At 48.3% G+C, this 20,932-nt stretch overlaps 1 protein-coding gene across 1 annotated transcript in view; it reads right to left on the bottom strand.

Annotated features, from left to right (window-relative positions):
- Positions 1-20,932, bottom strand: part of SCN5A (sodium voltage-gated channel alpha subunit 5) — an 85,820-nt gene that overhangs the window by 9,153 nt on the left and 55,735 nt on the right. The window contains exons 19-23 of the mRNA XM_052649864.1: positions 19,892-20,046; positions 9,204-9,377; positions 5,257-5,379; positions 3,138-3,419; positions 250-303 (exon numbers count right to left, since the gene is read on the bottom strand). Of these exons, the coding sequence (XP_052505824.1) occupies positions 250-303; positions 3,138-3,419; positions 5,257-5,379; positions 9,204-9,377; positions 19,892-20,046 (788 nt within the window). The remainder of the gene's footprint in view (positions 1-249; positions 304-3,137; positions 3,420-5,256; positions 5,380-9,203; positions 9,378-19,891; positions 20,047-20,932) is intronic.

Genomic DNA, 20,932 nt, shown 5'->3' with positions numbered 1-20,932 from the left:
TTGGTTCAACTAAATGACAGTGAATGCCATTCACAAGATATCTGAGAATCTGGGGCGTCCCCGGAAGACCATGCGACCATGTCCCGGGGGCAGCCAAGGGCATTCCAGAGAGGCTCAGCTCTGGGCTCACACAAGAGACCTGGCCCTTTGGGGATGCAGACCCTGTTTCCGTGGTGGCTGAGCAGCTGGGAACCTTGGGTGCTTGGAACCTTGACTGATTGAAGGAGAGAGACCAGCATGACAACCTACCCCCCTGGAGTCTACAGCTGCATACATGATGTCCATCCAGCCTTTAAATGTTGCCTGCAAGAAAGAGACAAGAGTAAGGAAATTTAATTCTGCATCTATGGAGCTACTTCGGGCTCCTATCTGGACAGATGGGACTGGGAAGTAACCTCCCACTAGAAGCTAACCCTTTCAGCGGTGTCCAAGTGGCTGGGCAGTCAGGGAAAGGCCTTCTTGTTCAGGGCTGAGGCGGAGGGGAAGCAGCCAAGCAGACACTCCAGGAAGGTCATTTCATGGGGGAATTAGCATTCTGATTTTGGCCAAGAGACTACCCTTCACATCTGCATTCATTTCAGATTCTAAACTGACACAGAGGCCTACAGGCGTGTCTGGAACAGAGAGGGGGCACTGGGGTTCTCTGCTCTGGTTTAAGGCGGGCCTCAGTGCTCACCTGGTCCTCTCTGTCATAAGCCTTGGGGCTTCTGCTCCACAGCTTTCCAAGGACGTCCTTCAAGAATCCTAATGTTCCCTCATACTTAAGGGGGTCCTTTTGCTAGTGGTGTGTTGGCAAATGACTAACAACAAATGGCTTTCCAGAAGGAAAAATAAAAGCCCTGATTGCGCTTCCTTGGTGCCTCAGTGGTGAAGAATTCGCCTGTCAATGCAGGAGACACAGGTCCGATTCCTGACCCAGGAAGATCCCGTATGCCGAGGAGCAGCTAAGCCCATTTGCCCCAGCTAAGCCCATTTGCCCCAGCTACTGAACCTGTGCTCTAGAGCCCAGGAGCCACAGCTATGGAAGCCCTTGAACCCTAGACGTTGTGCTCTGCAACAAGAGAAGCCAATGGGAAGCCCACACACGGCAGCTAGAGAGAGCTGCCGCTTGCTGCAACTAGAGAAAAACCCGGGCAGCGATGAAGGCCCAGCACAGCCAAAAATAAACACCATAAAATTATACACGAAAAAAGCCCTGACTGTGTTTGCCAACTTCTCTGTGTAAACATTCCCATCATGGCCAACCTCAAGTTGCCAAAGTGTCGTTACTGAACTCAGTGCTGGGAAGAGAGGCACAGGACCACCGCATTGCAGTGTTTCCATGGTGTGACTATAACAGGCGTGCGTAACCTCAAGAGCATAGCTGAGAACAAGCCGCAATGGCAAGTTTGTATTTTGTTTCAATGTTGTTGAGTTAATTACAAGTTTATAAATCTAATTTTTAATAATGGCCCACAAAATATCGGAAAATATAACAACTGGCTCTTGCGAGGCCACACTCGCTGGTTCTGGCATGGCAGGAAAGAGGAGGCCGAACAGGACAGGGTCCTGGCGCCAGTTGCATGGACGGCCCCAGTCTGGGCTGCTAGGATGATTCAGAGCTGAGGGACACGCTTGATGGTGAGACTGACTACCTAGCGGATCTCATCTGTGTCCTCGGCATAATCCTATCGTGTCCTGAGCCTCTTTTCAGGGTGTAAGCTGGTCTACACAGATTTCCCACATCTGAGAGTTTTTAGGAGTCAGGGAGGGTGGATGGGGAAAGCAAAGCAGCCATAGAGAAGGCAACTGCTTCAGCTTCCTGTGCCACAGGGCCTCACCCACACAGAGAGGCCTGGAGATGCGGTGGGACCTGCTGGGGACCACCCAAGGTTACGAGGTGCCCATGACCGAATTCTTTCTAGCCACTGTGTGGTTGTGTCTGCAATGGCAGGCAACTCTCAGACTACAACAGGGGGCTTTCCTTCCAAGTGTTGACATTCAGAAGGGAAGGCTCTCTGGGTTGGGCTCTAATCCTGTTCCCCATGAGGTATTTCAGGGACTCTGGAGAAAGCTACTCCTGGGATTTAAGAGATGGGTGAGGTTGCTTCTCTGGTGGCTCAGAAGTAAAGAATCTACCTGCCAACGCAGAAAATGTGCAGGAGGCTAAGATTTGATCCCTGGGTCAGGAAGATCCCCTGATGAAGGTAATGGCAACCCACTCCAGTAATCTCGCCTAGGAAATCCCATGGACAGAGGAGCCTGGTGGGCTACAGTCCATGGGGTCACAAAGAGTCGGACACGGCTGAGCGACTAGACAATCAAAACAACAGTGGAGGTGTGAGGGGATGTGCCGAGTTTCCCTCTGCTCAGCACTAGAGACCGGTGTCTGGGCTTTGCACTGGGACAAGAAGAAGAAGCTGCAGCTTTACGTGTTAATTTCTGCTGTCAAGGCTATTCGTATGCTATGCGTTATAGTCACTGAAGCCATCGTCCTCACAAATCAATAGAAACTTTGGTAGGGCCGTGAGTGTTTGAACATCTTGCACATCAGAGATGAAAGTAAATATATTCTTTTAAACAATGCAGGAGGAATCATTGCCGTGTATAACAGAGGGGTGGCCAGAGTCACAGTGTTGCTAACAGTTCAGTCCTTGGGTGTCTGTGGTCATTCATCTGCAACCTGTGCTATCGCACCACCAAACTGACAGTGTGAGGAGCCAACCTGACTGCTGGCTGCTGCTGCTGCTGCTGCTGCTCAGTCGCTTCAGTCGTGTCTGACTCTGTGCGACCCCACAGACGGCAGCCCACCAGGCTCCGCCGTCCCTGGGATTCTCCAGGCAAGAACACTGGAGTGGGTTGCCATTTCCTTCTCCAACACAGGAAAGTGAAAAGTGAAAGTGAGCTGGGTAAAATGCGGCAGCATGGAGTCCCACGCGATATTTGGAAAGTGTAGCATCTTCCTTAGAAAGGAACACCTGGCACCTTCCCAAACAGACATGAAGTCTCTGGAGAGTCTTTGGGCGACACAACCCTATTGTGAGGATCCAGAGTGGCCCCGCTGTTCCCCCTCCTGCCCACAGCCCAGGGGAAGGTGCCTGTTGCTGGTCAACCAGTGAGAGGAAGGCAGTCCCCCCACCGCCCGCCACAGGACTCACCACCTGCAGAAGGGCCAGGTACCCGGCCCCCACGTTGTCAAAGTTGACTTTCACCTTGGTCCAGTACAATTCGCCAGTCACGTTGAAAGACTCACAGTCGCTCTTGTTGTTCACGATGGTATAGTTCAGGGGCAGGTCTCCCTCGGTCTGGTTGATGCATCTCCCAAACTTCCCCGCGAAGAGGTTCACGCCCATGATGCTGAAGATGAGCCAGAAGATGAGGCAGACGAGGAGGACGTTCATGATGGATGGGATGGCGCCCACCAGGGCGTTGACCACAACCTCAAGTGGGCAGAGAACAGACTCAGTTTCTGGGGGTGCTCAGCATGCACACCCTTTGTAAGTTGCCCCCCCAAACCTACTGAACCCCCTCAGTATAGGTCCCTGTGGGGGTAGGGGTGGGGAACATTCCCTGTCACCAAGGAAGGACAGCCCATGGCTGGAAGCTCTGGTGGGCAGTGAGAGAGAACACACCTGCCTTCTGCTCTGCATCCCACACTCACACAGCTCAGAGCCTCTTCTTATCCTTCATAGCCCTGCCTGGAATCCATGACCTTCAAACTTAACTTTCAACACGGTCTCTGCTACATAGTACGCCAGAAATCTGATGGGGAAGAAAGGGTCTCTGGAGACACACTCTCTGAGCTGAGTTTCTGGTTCATTTTGGGGCTGCTGCTCCTGAGATGGATGGGTGTTCGCCCGCAAAGTGTGCCCAGGGGATCTCCGGGTGGGGCGAGTGGAGGGTGCTCTGATGGCCCCCTCACGCTGTGATGGGATCAGGGCTGGCAGGGCGGTGTGCGCGCACTGTGCCTCTGCCCTCTCCAGGGAGCGGCCCTCTGACCCCGTGGAGCCACAGCCCCATGCTCTCTTCATTTAAACTCACAGCTCCCAGGAGAGGCATCCTTGGCAAAAAGAACTGGGGACTTCACTCCAGGGAGGGACCTAGTCCCCAGCTGTCTGTGAGCCAGGAACATGTTTGCCACACAAACTGGAGGCGGAGCTGGCATGGGGCTCTGTGGTGGGTATGGTGCCAGGACGGGTCATGCGGACACATGCAGAGGAAGTGGGGGGGTGCCCCTGGCCCAGCATGCGATGAACATGGGAACAGGGTGGCAAACCAGCTCTTGCACTTGTCTTTGGCTGGCTCTGTGGCCAACAGCCACAGCAGAGGCGATCCTGGTAACTAGTGTCTCCCCCATGTCCCCGTGCCCCAGAACCAAGTGTTTTCTCTCCTATAGGACATTTGGGAGCATCTAACTTAGGTCGGATTATTCACTTGTGAATGGCTTCCCACCGGAAATAAGCAGTTTGTTTCTCCATGGATTGGGGATATGGGCAAAGTTCAAAACCATCAACCAAATGGGGCTGTATAGTGGCGTCTTCTGGGTCAGTGAGAGACACACAGAGCTGTCTGCTAAAGTCACAAAAGAACCGTGCACATTTCGTACAAACAATAAAAAACAAAGAACATACTCACACAAACATATAGGCTTGTTTTCTTGCTATATATCACGGGTAATGTTTTTTCTTGGTGGGCTTTTAAATTTGCCTTAAATGTGCACATTCTTCGGTAAAACTTAGTGACTGGAAAAAAGGCAGAGCTCTCTGCACTTAGAAAATAGTGCCAAAGAGTTTACTAAGCAAATCAAACTGCTCTCTGATCGGTAGGACTACTGGCTGCTTTCTTGCTTGCTTTATCCTCACCAGCCCTGCCCTACTGCCCATCCTGGATAGAGGGGGGGCAACCTGTGTCTGTCAGGAGGCGGGGGACACAGACAGGAACATGAAGCCAGGGCACCCACAGACACGAGGCCCCATGGGAGAGCAGAAACTGAAGGGGCCCCGGGCTGGTGGGGCTGGGCTGCAGCTGAGACGCCCGCGGTCCAGCCCTTGCTTCCTTTCCTTTGTCCAGCGCTCTCTGGCCCTCGTGGAGCCCACAGGGCTGAGGCGTCAGGCCTGGGGGGAGGTTCTTACAGCTCTCCACCTCCGGGCACCTCTAAGCCCAGCCGTACCTCCTGGAGATCTCACACATGTTTGCAGCAGGCCAGCAAGTGAGTCTGGGGGTCCCCTTTATGGAGCCACCACCCACTGCTCCCATGAGGAGAGCCACCCCTCTTACCCTCATGCCCTCAAATCGTGATAGGGCTCGCAGGGGTCGGAGAGCACGCAAGGTCCGCAGTGACTTGATGGGGCCCATCTCAGCAAAGCCCAGGGCGTTGGCCACCAGGCTGATCAGCGAGACCTGTGGGAGACAGGGCGGTGAGGCCACGAGGCCACCTCGAGACCAGTGGCAGGGCTCTTGGCCCACCGAACTCAGGCTGGGTTCAGTGAGAGCCAGCCAGTGAGAGTTCAGCTCTCTCCTGGACAGGAGAGAGCCTCCTCGTGTCCAGGCTTTATGATTTCCGGCTGGATCGTCTTCACAGGCTGTCCTGTGCTGGGCCAGCCTTCCCCAGGGCCAAGAGGCTGGGGCCAAGGCCAGGCGTGTCCCAGCTTTCAGGCCTTCACCAAGGGCCTGCTGTGTGCACTTCACACACATGTCTGTGATAGCTCCACTCACCCCAGGCCTTGGAATGCATCTCCCCATTCTACGGATGAGAAAACGGAGTTCCAAAGCCACCTGCTAGTGTGGAAGAGCAGGGCCACAAAGCCTGGGTGGCTTTAGGTCCCCGTGCGCTTTCCTTCAAATCAGATTCTTGGGCTGGCCCCTCCCCTCCCCCAGAGTAGACTCTTCGCGGGAAGAAGGACCATCCTGAGTTGAATATGAGCAGACAGACCATCCTGGGGCATTTCCTCAAGGCTGAACCTTGCAACATTCTATCATCTTCACGGAAGAGAGGCTCAGACTGAGCCCCTGTGGACTGCTCTCTGCTTCCTCTGCCCTGCCCCCACCGGGACATTTCTGCCCCTCGAACTTGATCCTTCTAAAGCTCCATGGGCATCCAATCCCTCCTTATGTCACTGCTGGCCAGTGATCGCACGTTGGAAGTGACCTCCTGCCTGACCTCGCCGGCTATCACCATTACCACCACCTGGCTCTGAGGGCAGCCTGGGGGTGGGGAGGGGCCATGGGGAGTGGGGGGTAGGTGTGACCCCCATAGCCTGCTCTCAGGCTTGGAAACGCAGGTTGGGAGAAGGCTGGGCAGAAGAGCTTGGAGGAGCTGCCTCCTCCAAGGACTCCCAGGATGGACTTCCGTGCTCCCCCAACTCACCCCTCGAGGATGCTGGTCCCCACTCTGGAGAGGGCGAGGGGCCTCTCTCAGGGACCTGCTGCTGAGGCCAGGGTCCCAGGGACCAGGTCTGGCCAGGCTCCCCAGCTAGTCCCCAGCAGGCCGCCCTTGTCTGTTCCTTCCCAAGCTTGCCCCGCCTTTCCACCCGATCTCAGCTGATGGCAGCTCCATCCTTCCAGCTGCCCAAGCCACAAGCCTTGGCATCATCCCTGCCTTCTCTCTGTCTCACACACCGACATCCAACCCATCAGGATTTCCTGTTGGCTCTGCCTTCAAAATATGTCAGAAGTCCAAATATTTCTCACCGCTCCCACTGCCGCCATCCTGGCCAGGCCACCGTCATCTCTCCCCTGGATTACTGCCATGGCCCCCAACCTTCCCCCTGCTTCCACTTCCCCTCCCCTGGACAGGGTGATCCTTTCATAATGAGTCAGATGATGTCACTTTTCTGTCCAAAGCCCTCCAGCGCCTCCCATTTCATTCTAAATAAAAGCCCATGGTTTTTCAAAGGCTGCACGCGTTCTACCCCATGCAGTCTGGCCTCAACTCCTGCACTTCCCATCCCCTCTCCGCTGCTCCAGCCACTCTGCTCTCCTCGTGGTTCCTCAAGTGTCCCAGGCACTCTCCCATCACAGGACCTTTGCACTGCTGCTCCAACCTCTGCTTGGAATGTTCTGCAGACACCTGCCTGGCTAGCCCCAACTTCCTTCAAACATCGCCACAGTTGGCCTATTTCTAGCCAGCTTGTTTAAAGTTGTAATCTGGGGCTTCCCTTCTCCCTGAGTCCAGGCCCTCCTAACCCCTTCCCTTTGCACTTTTTCCCTCCATGTGTCCATCACCAGTGTAATATTATATAAAGCCGGCTCATGTGTTATGTTTCTGGTTCCCAGCACCTTCCTCCACGCAGGCAGTGACTTCGTCTATTTTGTTCCCTGAGGTCCTCAGCATCCCCTATAGCACCTGCATATAGGAGATGCTCGGCAGTTTTTAAAAACTGCACGAATTGAACATGGAAACCCCTTTCTCCAGATCTTGAGGCCTGAAGTCCACCATTTCCGTGGGGTGTGGGGATGGGGGTGGGGGGGCATGGCCAGCATCAGGAAAGCTGGATTCCAGCACCACTTCCTTCTCCTTTTTCTTGGGCCAGGCCCTTCTCTGCCACGACCCTCAGTTTTCCTCTCCACAGGCTGATTCTCCAATCTTGGGGATTTCAGGCCCTAATGCCTGCCCTCAGCTAAGTTCTCCAAAGTGGCAGGGGGTGGGAGTAGGGTGGGCTTCCCCAGACATCTTTGCAGACTCTGTCTGGCCTGCCCTGGGGGAGTCAGTCCCACGAAGCTGCAAGAACAAACAGGTGGGTGAGGGGGCCAGGGCAGAGCTGCCAGGCTCCCAGGCCTTCCCACAGCCCCTTGGTAGGAAGGCCTCATGGTCCTTTCTGTCACCTCAGGGAGGCTCTGAGGGCCCCGGGCTATAAGCGTACCCAGAGCCCTTCCCTGACTGCCACCCCAGCACCCCTTACCCCAGCATTAGCATCTTTTCAGCCACTTGTGGTGGCTTGGAGTCTCCTGTGAGGAGGCCCACCCATGAGGCTCTGTGTCTGCACGCATGCTCTAGCTCAGGGGGCCACTCAAGCTTGACCTTCCACTGAGGCCTGACCCTGGCCAGGCCCACTGGCTGTCGAGTCCCCCCCTTGGGCCTCTGGGGCTGCTGTAGGGACTGAACACAGGCCTAAGCTGGAACGCTAGGAAGCAGAGCCCCTGCAGGTGGGCAGAACCTGATGCCAAGCCCAGAAGCCACGGATATCTTCTGCAAAGCTTTTCCCAGCTTGCACACCCTGGCCCACGTTCTGTTGTGGGAGAAGCGCCACAGCCAGATAGTGAGCCCTCACTTGGACCTTTGCCATGTTCCCTGTGTCCTCAGGGAGCACAGATCCAAGGCTGCCCCGCACCCTGAGCCTCAGTTCTCCCCCCATCACCCTCTGGTTACTCTCTCATTTGACTGTACTCAGGAGCCCCACAAGACCCCAAACTCACCCTGCTTGCACCCAACAAGGTTCCGGGGCCTGGGGAGCTGTGGGGAAGGGGCTGCATTCCATCCGCCCACGGGGTGCCCAGAGGACATGCCAGCCTCCTACCCCAGGCTCTTCTGGACACATCAGAGACTGGCATGGCCTGCCAGCTACCAGATGCCCCGGGGCAGCTGGCCGGAACCCCTCACCCAGCCCATGTTCATGGCTTTCCTCCTTCTCGCAGATGACTCCACCCCGACTCATCCTCCCCACTGTGGTACCTTCTACCTGAGCCAGGACGATCTCCCATCTGCCCAGCACCCCTTCCCCAAGCCCCTGCCCTCTGGCCTTTGGTTCACTCCGTCTCCTATACAGACAGCCCCCTCTCATGTGTAGACATGTAGGCTCTTAACTGGCCATGTGTGTAGCGGTCCTGATGGGCACTCTACAAGGTGGCGTGGTGAGGGCTGTAATACAGGCTTGTCAGCGCCTGCTTCTGGTGGTCCTGAGAGGGCGAGAACTCATTCCTGCCCTGGCTCACAGCCCTGCCAGGACTGTACGCACTGACCCCCACAGTGAGTCCAGTTTCTCCCAGGAGCAGGGCCTATATTTCCCTGTGTCCCCAGCTGGGGGTTCTGACTGCCTCCCCTCCGTGACCTCAGACTCGGATCTCCTGCCTCTCTGCCTGCCTTGCAGCACAGCCAAGAGCCTCCACGTCGGCCTGCCGAACTCCTGCCACCTGTCCTTCTGTCCTCCGATCCCTCAGCCTCAGCTCCTTCTCGCACTGGCAAAGGGCGCCCCCTCCCCTCTCTTCCCTTCAGGGGCCACACTTACGTCCACGATGAGGAAATCAAGCCAGCACCAGGCGTTGGTGAAGTACTTCTTGAAGCCGTAGGCCACCCACTTGAGGAGCATCTCCAGCACGAAGATGTAGGTGAACATCTTGTCGGCGTACTCCAGCAGGACCTTGATGGTCTTCCGCTCCTCCAGGTAGATGTCCTCAAAGGCCTGCAGACCAGGGTGGGCAAGGCAGACATGGCGTCCTGACCCAGCTGGTCCCAGCCCGCACGAGCCTTCATCCCTGATGGCCTCCCTCCCCCAGGAGGGCAGGGCGGAGGAGGCCGCACAGTGGAGGGGCTTTCGCGGCATGCTCTTTGAGTCCCGTGGGCACCATTGCTGGGTCAGGAAATGATGTTATGTGGTGTGTGGACAACAAGGAAGAATGTGTAGTGAGAATGCTTCCACCTTCACTTTGAAGAGCAAGTCTCTGGTCAGCGCTAGTGTGTCCATCGTTAAGGTCTCTCTAAAACAGCTCACAGCCTATTGTCAGAAACAGCATACATCTATCTGCCCCTGTCCTCCTCCACTGTGTTTTTACTCTCTTTACTTTGGGCATTTACCTACTTTTCATAGGAAACAATATTGGTTTCCAGTGACAACAATCATTCAAAGTTGCCCTTTACAATAAATTTATTTAAACAAAAAACCAGTGAGTGTTTATATCTAATGCAAAGTTTCACAGAAGTAATAGTGAAGGCAGAAAATAGATACGAAGATTAGGAAACACAGGACTAGATGAAGTCAAACCTTCTGTAATCCTCAGAATCTGGGAGTCAGTGTGTCTAACAAGCTAGCTGTTGGTCTTTTCCCACCTCCTCACTCCTGCCTCAACCCAAATCCCTGGGCCAAGAGAGACTCGGATGGCCTCCGCTGCCCTCTTCCAACTCCAGGCTTCTGATATCTATCTGCCCCTCCCCCAGGATGTGCTCTGAGGCTCCCAGTCTAGGCAACTGAACGCGTCACTGAGGGCCCTGGGGAGTGCCCCCATCTTTCGCTCTGGGCCTCCCTGTGTGACTGCAGGGCCTCTGTGAGCTACAGTGATCCAGGGCCCCAGTGCCATCAGCAGTGCCCAAGGACGCACTGCCCAGGCAACACGTGGTTAACCTGGTCTGTGTAGGTGGGACAAAAGGATAATTCAGGTCCCCAGGTGGGGTTTGGGGATTCTTCAAGATAAAAAGTAGGCATTTTTCTTTCTGATTATAAAAATATGTCTTTTATAAAAAAATGAAATAATACAGAAATTATAAAAAAGAGAATAAACAAGAATAACAACAACCTCCCCCCACAAACAATCCAATCGAGAAATGGGCAGAAGACATAAATAGACATTTTTCCAAAGAAGGCATACAGATGGCTAACAAATATATGAAAAGATGCTCAACATCACTCATTATTAGAGAAATGCAAATTAAAACTACAGTGAGGTACTACCTCACGCCAATCAGAATGGCCATCATTAAAAAGTGTGCCAATAACAAATGCTGGATAGAGTATGGAGAAAAGGAAATCCTCCTACATGCTTGGTGGGACTGTAAGTTGGTGCAGCCACTGCGGAAAAGAATGCAGAGGTTCCTCAGAAAACCAAAAATAGAACTGTCATACGATCCAGCAATCCCACTCCTGGGCAAAGACCCAGACAAAACTCTAATTCAAAAAGGCAAATCCACCCTCTATGTTCATAGCAGCACTGTTCACAGCAGCCAAGACATGGAAGCAACCTAAACATCCACCAACAGGCGAATGGATAAAGATGTGGTCCATGTCTACAGTGGAATATTAGTCAGAGAAAGGAATGAAATTGCGTCACTTGTAGTGATGCGGATGGACCTTGAGTCTGTCATACACAATGAAGTAAATCAGAAAAACAAATATCTTGTATTAATGATATATATGGAATCTAGAAAAATGGTGCAAGGCAGTACTATTTGTAGGGCAGTAACAGAGATCAGCCCTGGGATTTCTTTGGAAGGAATGATGCTAAAGCTGAAACTCCAGTACTTTGGCCACCTCATGCGAAGAGTTGACTCATTGGAAAAGACTCTGATGCTGGGAGGGATTGGGGGCAGGAGGAGAAGGGGACGACAGAGGATGAGATGGCTGGATGGCATCACGGACTCGATGGACGTGAGTCTGAGTGAACTCCGGGAGTTGGTGATGGACAGGGAGGCCTGGCGTGCTGCGATTCATGGGGTCGCAGAGAGTCGGACACGACTGAGAGACTGAACTGAACTGAACTGAACAGAGATGCAGATGTGGGGAATGGACGTGTGGGAAAGGTAGTGGTGGGGACAAGGGAAGGGCGGAACAAGCTGGGAGACATACATACCTACATAGCATTGATATATATACACTGCCACGTGTGAAGCAGCTAGCCAAAGCAATCTTAAGAAAGAAAAACAGCTGGTGCAATCAAGCTCCCTGACTCCAGGCTACACTGCAAAGCTACAGAAATCAAAACAGTACGGTACTAGCATAAAAAATAGGAATATAGATCAATAGCCCAGGAATAAGCTCACACACCTGTGGTCAACTAATCTATGACAAAAGAGGCAATACTATACAATGGAGAAAAGACAGTCTCTTCCATAAGTGATGCTGGGAAAACCAGACAGCTACATGTCAAAGAATGAAATTTAAAACATTGTCTAGCACCATACACAAAAATAAACTAAAAATGTATTAAATGCCTAAATGTAAGATCAGATGCTTTAAAACTCTTAGAGGAAAACATAGGCAGAACACTCTTCGACATAAATTGTGGCAATATATTTTTGGATCCACCTTTTAGAGTAATGAAAATAAAACAAAAATAAACAAATGGGACCTAATTATACACAAAAGGATTTCCACAGCAAAGGAAACCATAAACAAAGCAAAAAGGCAACCCACGGGATGCGAGAAAATATTTGCAAACAAAGTGACCAACAAGGGATTCATCTCCAAAATATACAAACAGCTCATTCAACTCAATACCCCCAAGAAGCCAAACACGCCAAAGGAAAATGGGCAGAAGACTGATAGACACTTCCAAACAAAGCACACAGACGGCCAAAATGCACACGAAAGGATGCTCCACATCACTAATTATTAGAGTAACGCAAATAGAAACCACAAGGAAACCAGTATCACCTCACACTGGTTAGAATGGCCATTACCAAAAAGTCTACACACAATAAATGCTGGAGAGGAACGCTCCCACACTGTGGGTGGGAATATAAATTGGTACAACAACTATGTATTCAGTATTGAGGTTACTTAAAAAGTAAAAGCAGAACTGCTATATAATCCAACAATTCCACTCTTGGGCATACAGCTGAAGAAAACTATAATTTGAAAAGATGCAAGCTCCCCAGCATTCACTGCAGCACTATTTACAACAGCCAAGACATGGAGACAACCTAAATTCTTAATTGACAGAGGAATACGGATATACAATGGAATATTACTCAGCCATAAAAAAGAATAAAAATTCCATTTGCATTATGGATGGACCATGGAGATTATCACAGTAGGTTAAGGCAGAGAAAGACAAATATCATATGATATCACTTAAATGTGGAATTTTAAAAAAAAAACAACAAAATGATACAAGTGAATTATTTACAAAACAGAAACAAATTTAGACACAAAAACAAACTTATGGTTGCCAAAGGGAAAGGTAGGGGGCTGGATCAATTAGGAGTTTGGGATTAACATGGACATACTATTCTATATAAAACTGATAATCAACAAGAACCAGCTGTATAGCACAGGGAACTCTACTCAATATTCTGTAATAAGCTATATGAGAAGAGAATCTGAAAAAGAATACGGATATATGTATATTTAGAACTGAATCACTTCACTGTACATCTGAATCTAACACAACACTGTAAATGAACTATATTCCAATATAAAATAAAAATTTAATTTAAAAACGACTACAAAAAGTTAAAAATAATGAGGTACACATGTAAAAGAAAGTAAAAGAAAAAAGAAAGCCCTTGCCTATTCCAAAGGCTGGGGAAAAAATGACCTTTCTTTTCTTTCTATTTCTTTCCTTCTTGTTTCATTGGTTTATATCATAATTTTAAAAATCTAATATATTTTGGTAAGGAGTAAATTATCTATTTTAATATTTTTTCCAGAGTGACTTGTCAAGTGTCCTAACACTTTATTAAAGAACCCACTCTAAATCCACAGAGTAGAAGTCGACACTGTAATCTACTACACTTCTATATTTGCTTACGACTTCTGTGTGGTTCCATTGCTCTCCTGGTCTATTTCTGAATTAGCGTCACACAAATTTTCCTGGTCACTTTTCATAATTTTTAAGATACATTTAAACAACCTTTTGTCAAATTCCCTTTAAAACATTAGAAATTTATTACTGCATTGAGTTTATCGACTGTTTTAGGAACCAATTCAGTCTTTCTGCTCAAGGATGGAGCATATCTGTAGTGTGTTTATCTGTTTGTCTTCCTTTACACTCCAAAGGAAAGTTTAACAGTTTTCTTCATGCATCTATTTTACATTTCATGTTATATTTATTCTCAGTTATTTTATGTTTACAATGCCTGGCATCTAAGGACTATTGGAGAAATGTTGCTCGTGACTAAATGTTTCTATTCCAACAGCAACAATTATTTGTACATTTGTTTTATAACTAGCCATATAATGTTTTTAATGAGTTTTAAATTTTTCTCTAAGCAATCATTATCTACAAGTAATGATATACTTGTATTATTTTAAACTCATCTTATACTTGATTCTATTAACTTCAGTTCTTCTATTTTCCTGTTTTTATGCTGCATGTTTAGTTTTCTTGATTAACTGCACTGGCTAGTACTTCAAAGTTATTATTAAATAATGAAAAACAGCTAAAAGGTAGTTAAATCATCTTTTTTTTCTCCTTGACTTTAATAAAATGTTTTTAGTGCTTTACTTACTACTACTGATGATGTAGAAGTTAACTTGAAATTAAGTTTTTCATTAAGTAAAGGAAATCTATTTTATTTCTAATCTTACCAAAGTTTTAAAAATCAAGCATTCACTGAGATAATTATACGGCTTTTCATCTTTATCTGATTCATGTAAATAGATTTCCTAACAGGGTGTCCTTCTGACTTTTTAGGATACACCTCGCTGTGACTCATTTAATCTTCTAAATATTTTACTGAATCCTATTTGCATGTATTTTAATATTTTTGCATCACTACTCACTAGTATAGAGTATGAAAACTAGTGTGTTGTTTTACTTTTGGTATACTTAAGGTTTTAAAAATCAGCACTATTAGCTTTCATAAAAATAATTGATAGATTTTCCATCTTTTTTCATACTTCAGAAGATTTAAAAATAGAATTTAAATTATTTTCTTCCTTGAAAATATGAAAGAATCCACTCTTGGAGATGTAAGAGATTAGAGTTAGCTAGTGGTTTAGTGATCACTTTAATCTTTCAAGGAATCAGCTTTGGAATTTTATCAATTTTACTACTTATTTTCTAATTCATTAATGTGTGTTTTTATTAATTATTTCCTTTGCTTTCTTTACAATTATTTTGTTGTTATATTTCTAATTTCTTGAGTTAATAAATCTATTCTTTCTATTCAACAAAGAAAATGTTTAAGTCTATGAATTTTAGTCATTACAGCTTTGGCTACATCCCACATAAAGTATTAGCAATATTGTTACTTTCTAGTTTCTTCCCCTGCCCCAAGTCAAAGTTTTTTCTCTACCTCTATTTTTCCTTTCTATTTTTTTAGATATCAGGAGGACAAAACTGGTTGAATCGTAATCTTTGATGACACACTCCCATATTTGGTTCATGAATAGTTTCTTTACTTCTTTCGGTTCAGTCGCTCAGTCGTGTCCGACTCTTTGCGACCTCATGAATCATAGCACGCCTTATTAATAATATAATGAACACCCATGAACCCTCCATGAAACTATTTTGTTTAATCCAGAGTTTAAGAATATGTTTCATGTTTCTACAGGTTTATTTTTAATCTTTCTATTTTTGCTACATATAGCAGTTTTCTTATCTGTAATATAGTACCTACCTCACGCGAACTAAATGTATTAATGCTTGTAAAATGTTACAACAGAGCCTAGCACATAGCCAGTACTATTTAAGTGTTAGCTATTATTGTTATTCAGTTCAGCTCAGTTCAGTTGCTCAGTTGTGTCCAACTCTTTGTGATCCCATGGACTGCAGCATGCTGGGCCTCCCTGTCCATATTCAGTTCAGTTCAGTCGCTCAGTCGTGTCCGACTCTTTGCAACCCCATGAATTGCAGCATGCCAGGCCTCCCTGTCCATCACCAGCTCCCGGAGTTCACTCAGATTCACATCCATCGAGTCAGTGATGCCATCCAGCCATCTCATCCTCTGTCGTCCCCTTCTCCTCCTGCCCCCAATCCCTCCCAGCATCAGAGTCTTTTCCAATGAGTCAACTCTTCACATGAGGTGGCCAATGTACTGGAGTTTCAGCTTTAGCATCATCCCTTCCAAAGAAATCCCAGGGCTGATCTCCTTCAGAATGGACTGGTTGGATCTCCTTGCAGTCCAAGGGACTCTCAAGTGTCTTCTCCAACACCACAGTTCAAAAGCATCAATTCTTCAGCGCTCAGCTTTCTTCACAGTCCAACTCTCACATCCATACACAACTACTGGAAAAACCATAGCCTTGACTAGACCGACCTTAGTTGGCAAAGTAATGTCTCTGCTTTTCAATATGCTATCTAGGTTGGTCATAACTTCTCTTCCAAGGAGTAAGCGTCTTTTAATTTCATGGCTGCAGTCACCATCTGCAGTGATTTTGGAGTCCAAAAAAATAAAGTCTGGCACTGTTTCCCCATCTATTTCCCATGAAGTGATGGGACTGGATGCCATGATCTTAACTTTCTGAATGTTGAGCTTTAATCCAACTTTTTTACTCTCCTCTTTCACTTTCATCAAGAGGCTTTTTAGTTCCTCTTCACTTTCTGCCATAAGGGTGGTGTCATCTGCATATCTGAGGGTATTGATATTTCTCCTGGCAATCTTGATTCCAGCTTGTGCTTCATCCAGCCCAGCATTTCTCATGATGTACTCTGCATATAAGTTAAAAATAAGCAGGGTGAAAATACAGAGCCTTGACGTACTCCTTTTCCTATTTGGAACCAGTCTGTTGTTCCATGTCCAGTTCTAACTGTTGCTTCCTCACCTGCATACAGGTTTCTCAAGAGGCGGGTCAGGTGGTCTGGTATTCCCGTCTCTCTCAGAATTTTCCACACAGTCAAAGGCTTTGACATAGTCAATAAAGCAGAAATAGATGTTTTTCTGGAACTCTCTTGCTTTTTCCATGATCCAGCAGATGTTGGCAATTTGATCTCTGGCTCCTCTGCCATTTCTAAAACCAGCTTGAACATCAGGAAGTTCACAGTTCATGTATTGCTGAAGCCTGGCTTGGAGTATTTTGAGCATTACTTTACTAGCATGTGAGATGAGTGCAATTGTGCAGTAGTTTGAGCATTCTTTGGCATGGCCTTTCTTTGGGATTGGAATGAAAACTGACCTTTTCCAGTCCTGTGGCCACTGCTGAGTGCTCCAAATTTGCTGGCATATTGAGTGCAGCACTTTCACAGCATCATCTTTCAGGATTTGAAATAGCTCAACTGGAATTCCATCACCTCCACTAGCTTTGTTTGTAGTGATGCTTTCTAAGGCTCACTTGACTTCACATTCCAGGATGTATGGCTCTAGATGAGTGATCACACCATCGTGATTATCTGGGTCGTGAAGATCTTTTTTGTACAGTTCTTCTGTGTATTCTTGCCACCTCTTCTTAATATCTTCTGCTTCTGTTAGGTCCATACCATTTCTGTCCTTTATCGAGCCCATCTTTGCATGAAATGTTCCCTTGGTATCTCTAATTTTCTTGAAGAGATCTCTAGTCTTTCCCATTCTGTTGTTTTCCTCTATTTCTTTGCATTGATCGCTGAAAGGCTTTCTTATCTCTCCTTGCTATTCTTTGGAACTCTGCATTCAGATGCTTATAGCTTTCCTTTTCTCCCTTGCTTTTTGCCTCTCTTCTTTTCACAGCTGTTTGTAAGGCCTCCCCAGATAGCCATTTTGCTTTTTTGCATTTCTTTTCCATGGGGATGGTCTTGATCCCTGTCTCCTGTACAATGTCACGAACCTCATTCCACAATTCATCAGGCACTCTATCTATCAGTCCATATTAGGTTAGATCAAATTTATTAACTATATCTTTTAAGATATCTCATTGTCTTATTGTTTCTATTAATACTTGATTAGCCAAGTACTAAACAAATGAGGTAAAATCTCACTGTATTATTGTACTGTTGCCACTTTTTTCCTGATTTTACTTTATATAAGTGCCCCAAATAAATATATTCATAATAGTTGTGTTTTTATTATAGGTTGGACCTTCTTTTATCTCAAGATTTTTACCTTGAGTTCAACCTTGTTTAACATTAACAAACAAAAGCACTCTGATTTTTATTGTCATTGTTTACACTTTCCTGCTATATCTTATTATTTCACTTTTAATATTTCTGAGTCACAGAGTTTCAGGGTTGTACTTTGAGAACACACAGCTGTAGTTTTTTGTTTTTTTTTCCTGATCCACTTAGAATCCTTTCCTTTTAAAATGATGAATTTTATCCAATTACATTTATTAGTAAAACACATGTCTGATCTTGTCTTTGCCATATTATTTTGTTTCCTGATTTAATTCTTCCTGGTTCCTTCTTTTCTCCCTATCTTTTGCTGTAAAATCTGTGTTCTCAAAAGAAATTTTTTTCCCTTCAGCAATTTCAAAGTGATACATAGTCTGCTTTCTGTTAAACAAGTTTATAACTTTAAATAACACACTCTGACTTATTTTTCTCAATATATCATTGATGTGGATTTCTTTTTTTTTTAAACAGTGCTTGGCTGTCTACCCTGATGAGATTCACCATTTGCTTGCCAAAACACCTCCTCACTTATGCCAGGCTGAGCTTTTCCTCCACAGCTCAGATTAAGTGGCTCTGGCTGCCCTTGTTTGTGGCTGTTTAAAAACAAAACTCGTTAACATATTGTCAAATCCTCCTTCTCTGAAGCCTACAGAGATTTGGCTCTAGCCGATGATAAAACAGCATGTAGCCTGTAAGCAGCGGCTCCAGGCCCACTCTGGAACAGTGGTAGGACAGGACAGGGGGATGGGAGGCCCAGAGGTTTAGAAGTGGCAGCCTCAGTGTCTCCCCATGGCCTGGCCCCATAGAGGCAGTGTGTGGGTGGCATTAGTCACTTGGTCATGTCTGACTCTTTGCGACGCCATGGGCTGTAGCCCACCAGGCTTCTCTGTCCATGGAATTTTCCAGGCAAGAATCCTGGAGTGGGTAGCCATTCCCTTCCCCAGAGGAACTTCCCAACCCAGGGATCGAACCCTGGTCTCCTGCCTTGCAGGCAGATTCTTTACCATTTGAGCTATAGGGAAGTCTCGGAGGCAGCAGCAGCATCAGCTAGAGGCAAACAGCCCAGGATCAGAGTAGCCCTCTCACTCTCCCTATCTAAAGTCCAAAGCACTCCTTGTTAGTTGCTCATTCATGGGGCTCTCATCTCCCCAACAATATTGGGTTCTTGCTGCTTCTGGGCTAGTGAAGTTTCTGTTTCCTCTGCCTTCCTGATCACCCCTCTCCCTGTTCACAAGTACCTTTCACAACCCTCTCCAGGGCTGTTTCCATCTCCTTCTAGAAGGGCTCCGAGAGATGAGTAGGGTGCTTGGGAACCAGTTGGGGCATCTCCAGAGGGCCTCGCTGTTCCTCCTGGTCTCACCAAACCTCCCTGTTTTCCATAGTCCAGCTCTATCTGCTTCCTCTAAGGAGTCTTTCTAATTGTTCTAGTTCCCCCTGACCTTCCATCATTCTGAGTCATCTACTCCATTCTTGTTCTCCTCTCTCTGGAGCTGATCTCTGACTATCTCAAACCTGCTGAATCTGGTTTCCCGGACTAGACTAGGAGTCCCTGAGGCCAGAGCTGGGGCCTCTTCCTCCTATTGCCCCTCCACGCATCCCAGGACCAGTAGATACAAGGAGAGCTTAGTAAAGATCTATTGAACAAATGGAAAGTCAAGACAAAGGACTTAGAATCTGACTCTCTGGGCTCAAATGCCACATCTGCCGCTTGTGAGTGGTGGGGCTTTGGGTAAGTTACTTCATGTTTCTACAAAGGGTTGCTATGGGGAGTAAACGTGATAATGTGTGAACCACATAGCTTGGCCTCTAGCCCTAGAAGACACGAGTGGAGCTACCAGTGGACTGTCAGCCTGCACTGTTAGCTGCACTGAACCAGCCTGATGGAGTGTCAGATGCTGCGTGCCAGGTGGGTGTGTCACCAGGGCTCAGGTGCAGGTGGCTGGTGACCCGAGACCTGTGCCAGCTATGCCCTGGGATCTGGGAAAGTCACTTCCCTCTGTGGAACAAGGAGGGCTGGACAGATGACCTCTGCCATGATCCCTTTCTGCTCTGACCTCCATACATGCTGTGGTGTTGACAGTGTGTGAGCTGGTCTTCATCTGGGGCCCTGGGGGCGGGGTTCATTTTCAGCAGAGGGCTCTGCCCCTGTTTCTAACCTGGCTTTCCAGCTGGAGATGCCCTTTCTCTGCTTGCGCCCTCTCCTCGCCTCCCTGCCCACCCTCCACCCCCAGGAGGGTACCAGCGCGCCACTGCTGAGCAGGATCATGAAGATGACGAACGTCTCGAACCAGCTGTGCTCCACGATGCGGTAGCAGGTCTTGCGCAGCCTCCACCAGACCTTCCCGGGGGCCTGTGTGGTGTCCACGGTGCAGCAGGGACAGCGGCGGACACAGCCTGTGGGGGAGGGAGAGGGCTCAGACCCAGCCCAGCACCTGCAAACGCCCACATCTGACAGCAGGAAGTTGGGCACTTGAAAGAATGACTGAAAGTGGTTACAACGATGGATAATGAACTGGGCCATGTGGGGGGTGGGTCCATGATGGGGGGTGATGACTGTGGGAACTGCCCTGAGGAGGCTTCACGCAGCAGGTACTCCATGGAGAGGGTGGATGGACTAGGCTACCAGTAAGTAGATGAAGGGCCTGGCAGGTCTGGGCCAGGGCAAGGCTGGGGCTGGGTTGGGCTCCAGCTTGAACCGTGCTCACCCGGACAACTCACCCCCTGGGGGAATGTTCCAGAATCCCCTGGGGTGCTCGGTCCCTGGACTTTCTCCATGTTTGCAGTTTCTGAGCCTTGGGAAGGGCAGACTTCTTACTGACAGTCCCAAAGGGTGTGCCACATGGAAGACAAACCCTCATTTTATCCCCAGCTGCCCTCCAAATATACCATGGATTCATAAAAGCTCCAGATGCTGTCAGCAACACGGCCACATGTCACACCCACCTTGAATGTTTACAGAGGGCCTACTACGTGCCAAGCGCTGTGCCACAGCCTAAGGGGATGGGGGAATTAGACCAGTCCCTGCCGCTATGGGGGCCCCCAGTCATACCACCACGCCACAAACGCAGCCAAACACACTCCACACTCCACAGTGGTCCAGCCAAACACATCTGAAGGCACACCTGCCATAATTCACATCACGGGCAGGTGGGGAGGCCCCCAGGGTCTTGAGGAAAGGGGAAAGGATAACAGGCATCCAGGCCAGAGCGGGTTGTGACGCAGGAGCTCCGGGTCCTCCTGCCCCTCTGCGCAGGGCTGAGGCTGGGCCGTAGTGCCAGCC

This window comes from Budorcas taxicolor, chromosome 1 (assembly GCF_023091745.1).
Source record: "Budorcas taxicolor isolate Tak-1 chromosome 1, Takin1.1, whole genome shotgun sequence".
Taxonomy (NCBI): Eukaryota; Metazoa; Chordata; class Mammalia; order Artiodactyla; family Bovidae; genus Budorcas; species Budorcas taxicolor.
This window is presented reverse-complemented; position numbering and strand designations above follow the sequence as displayed.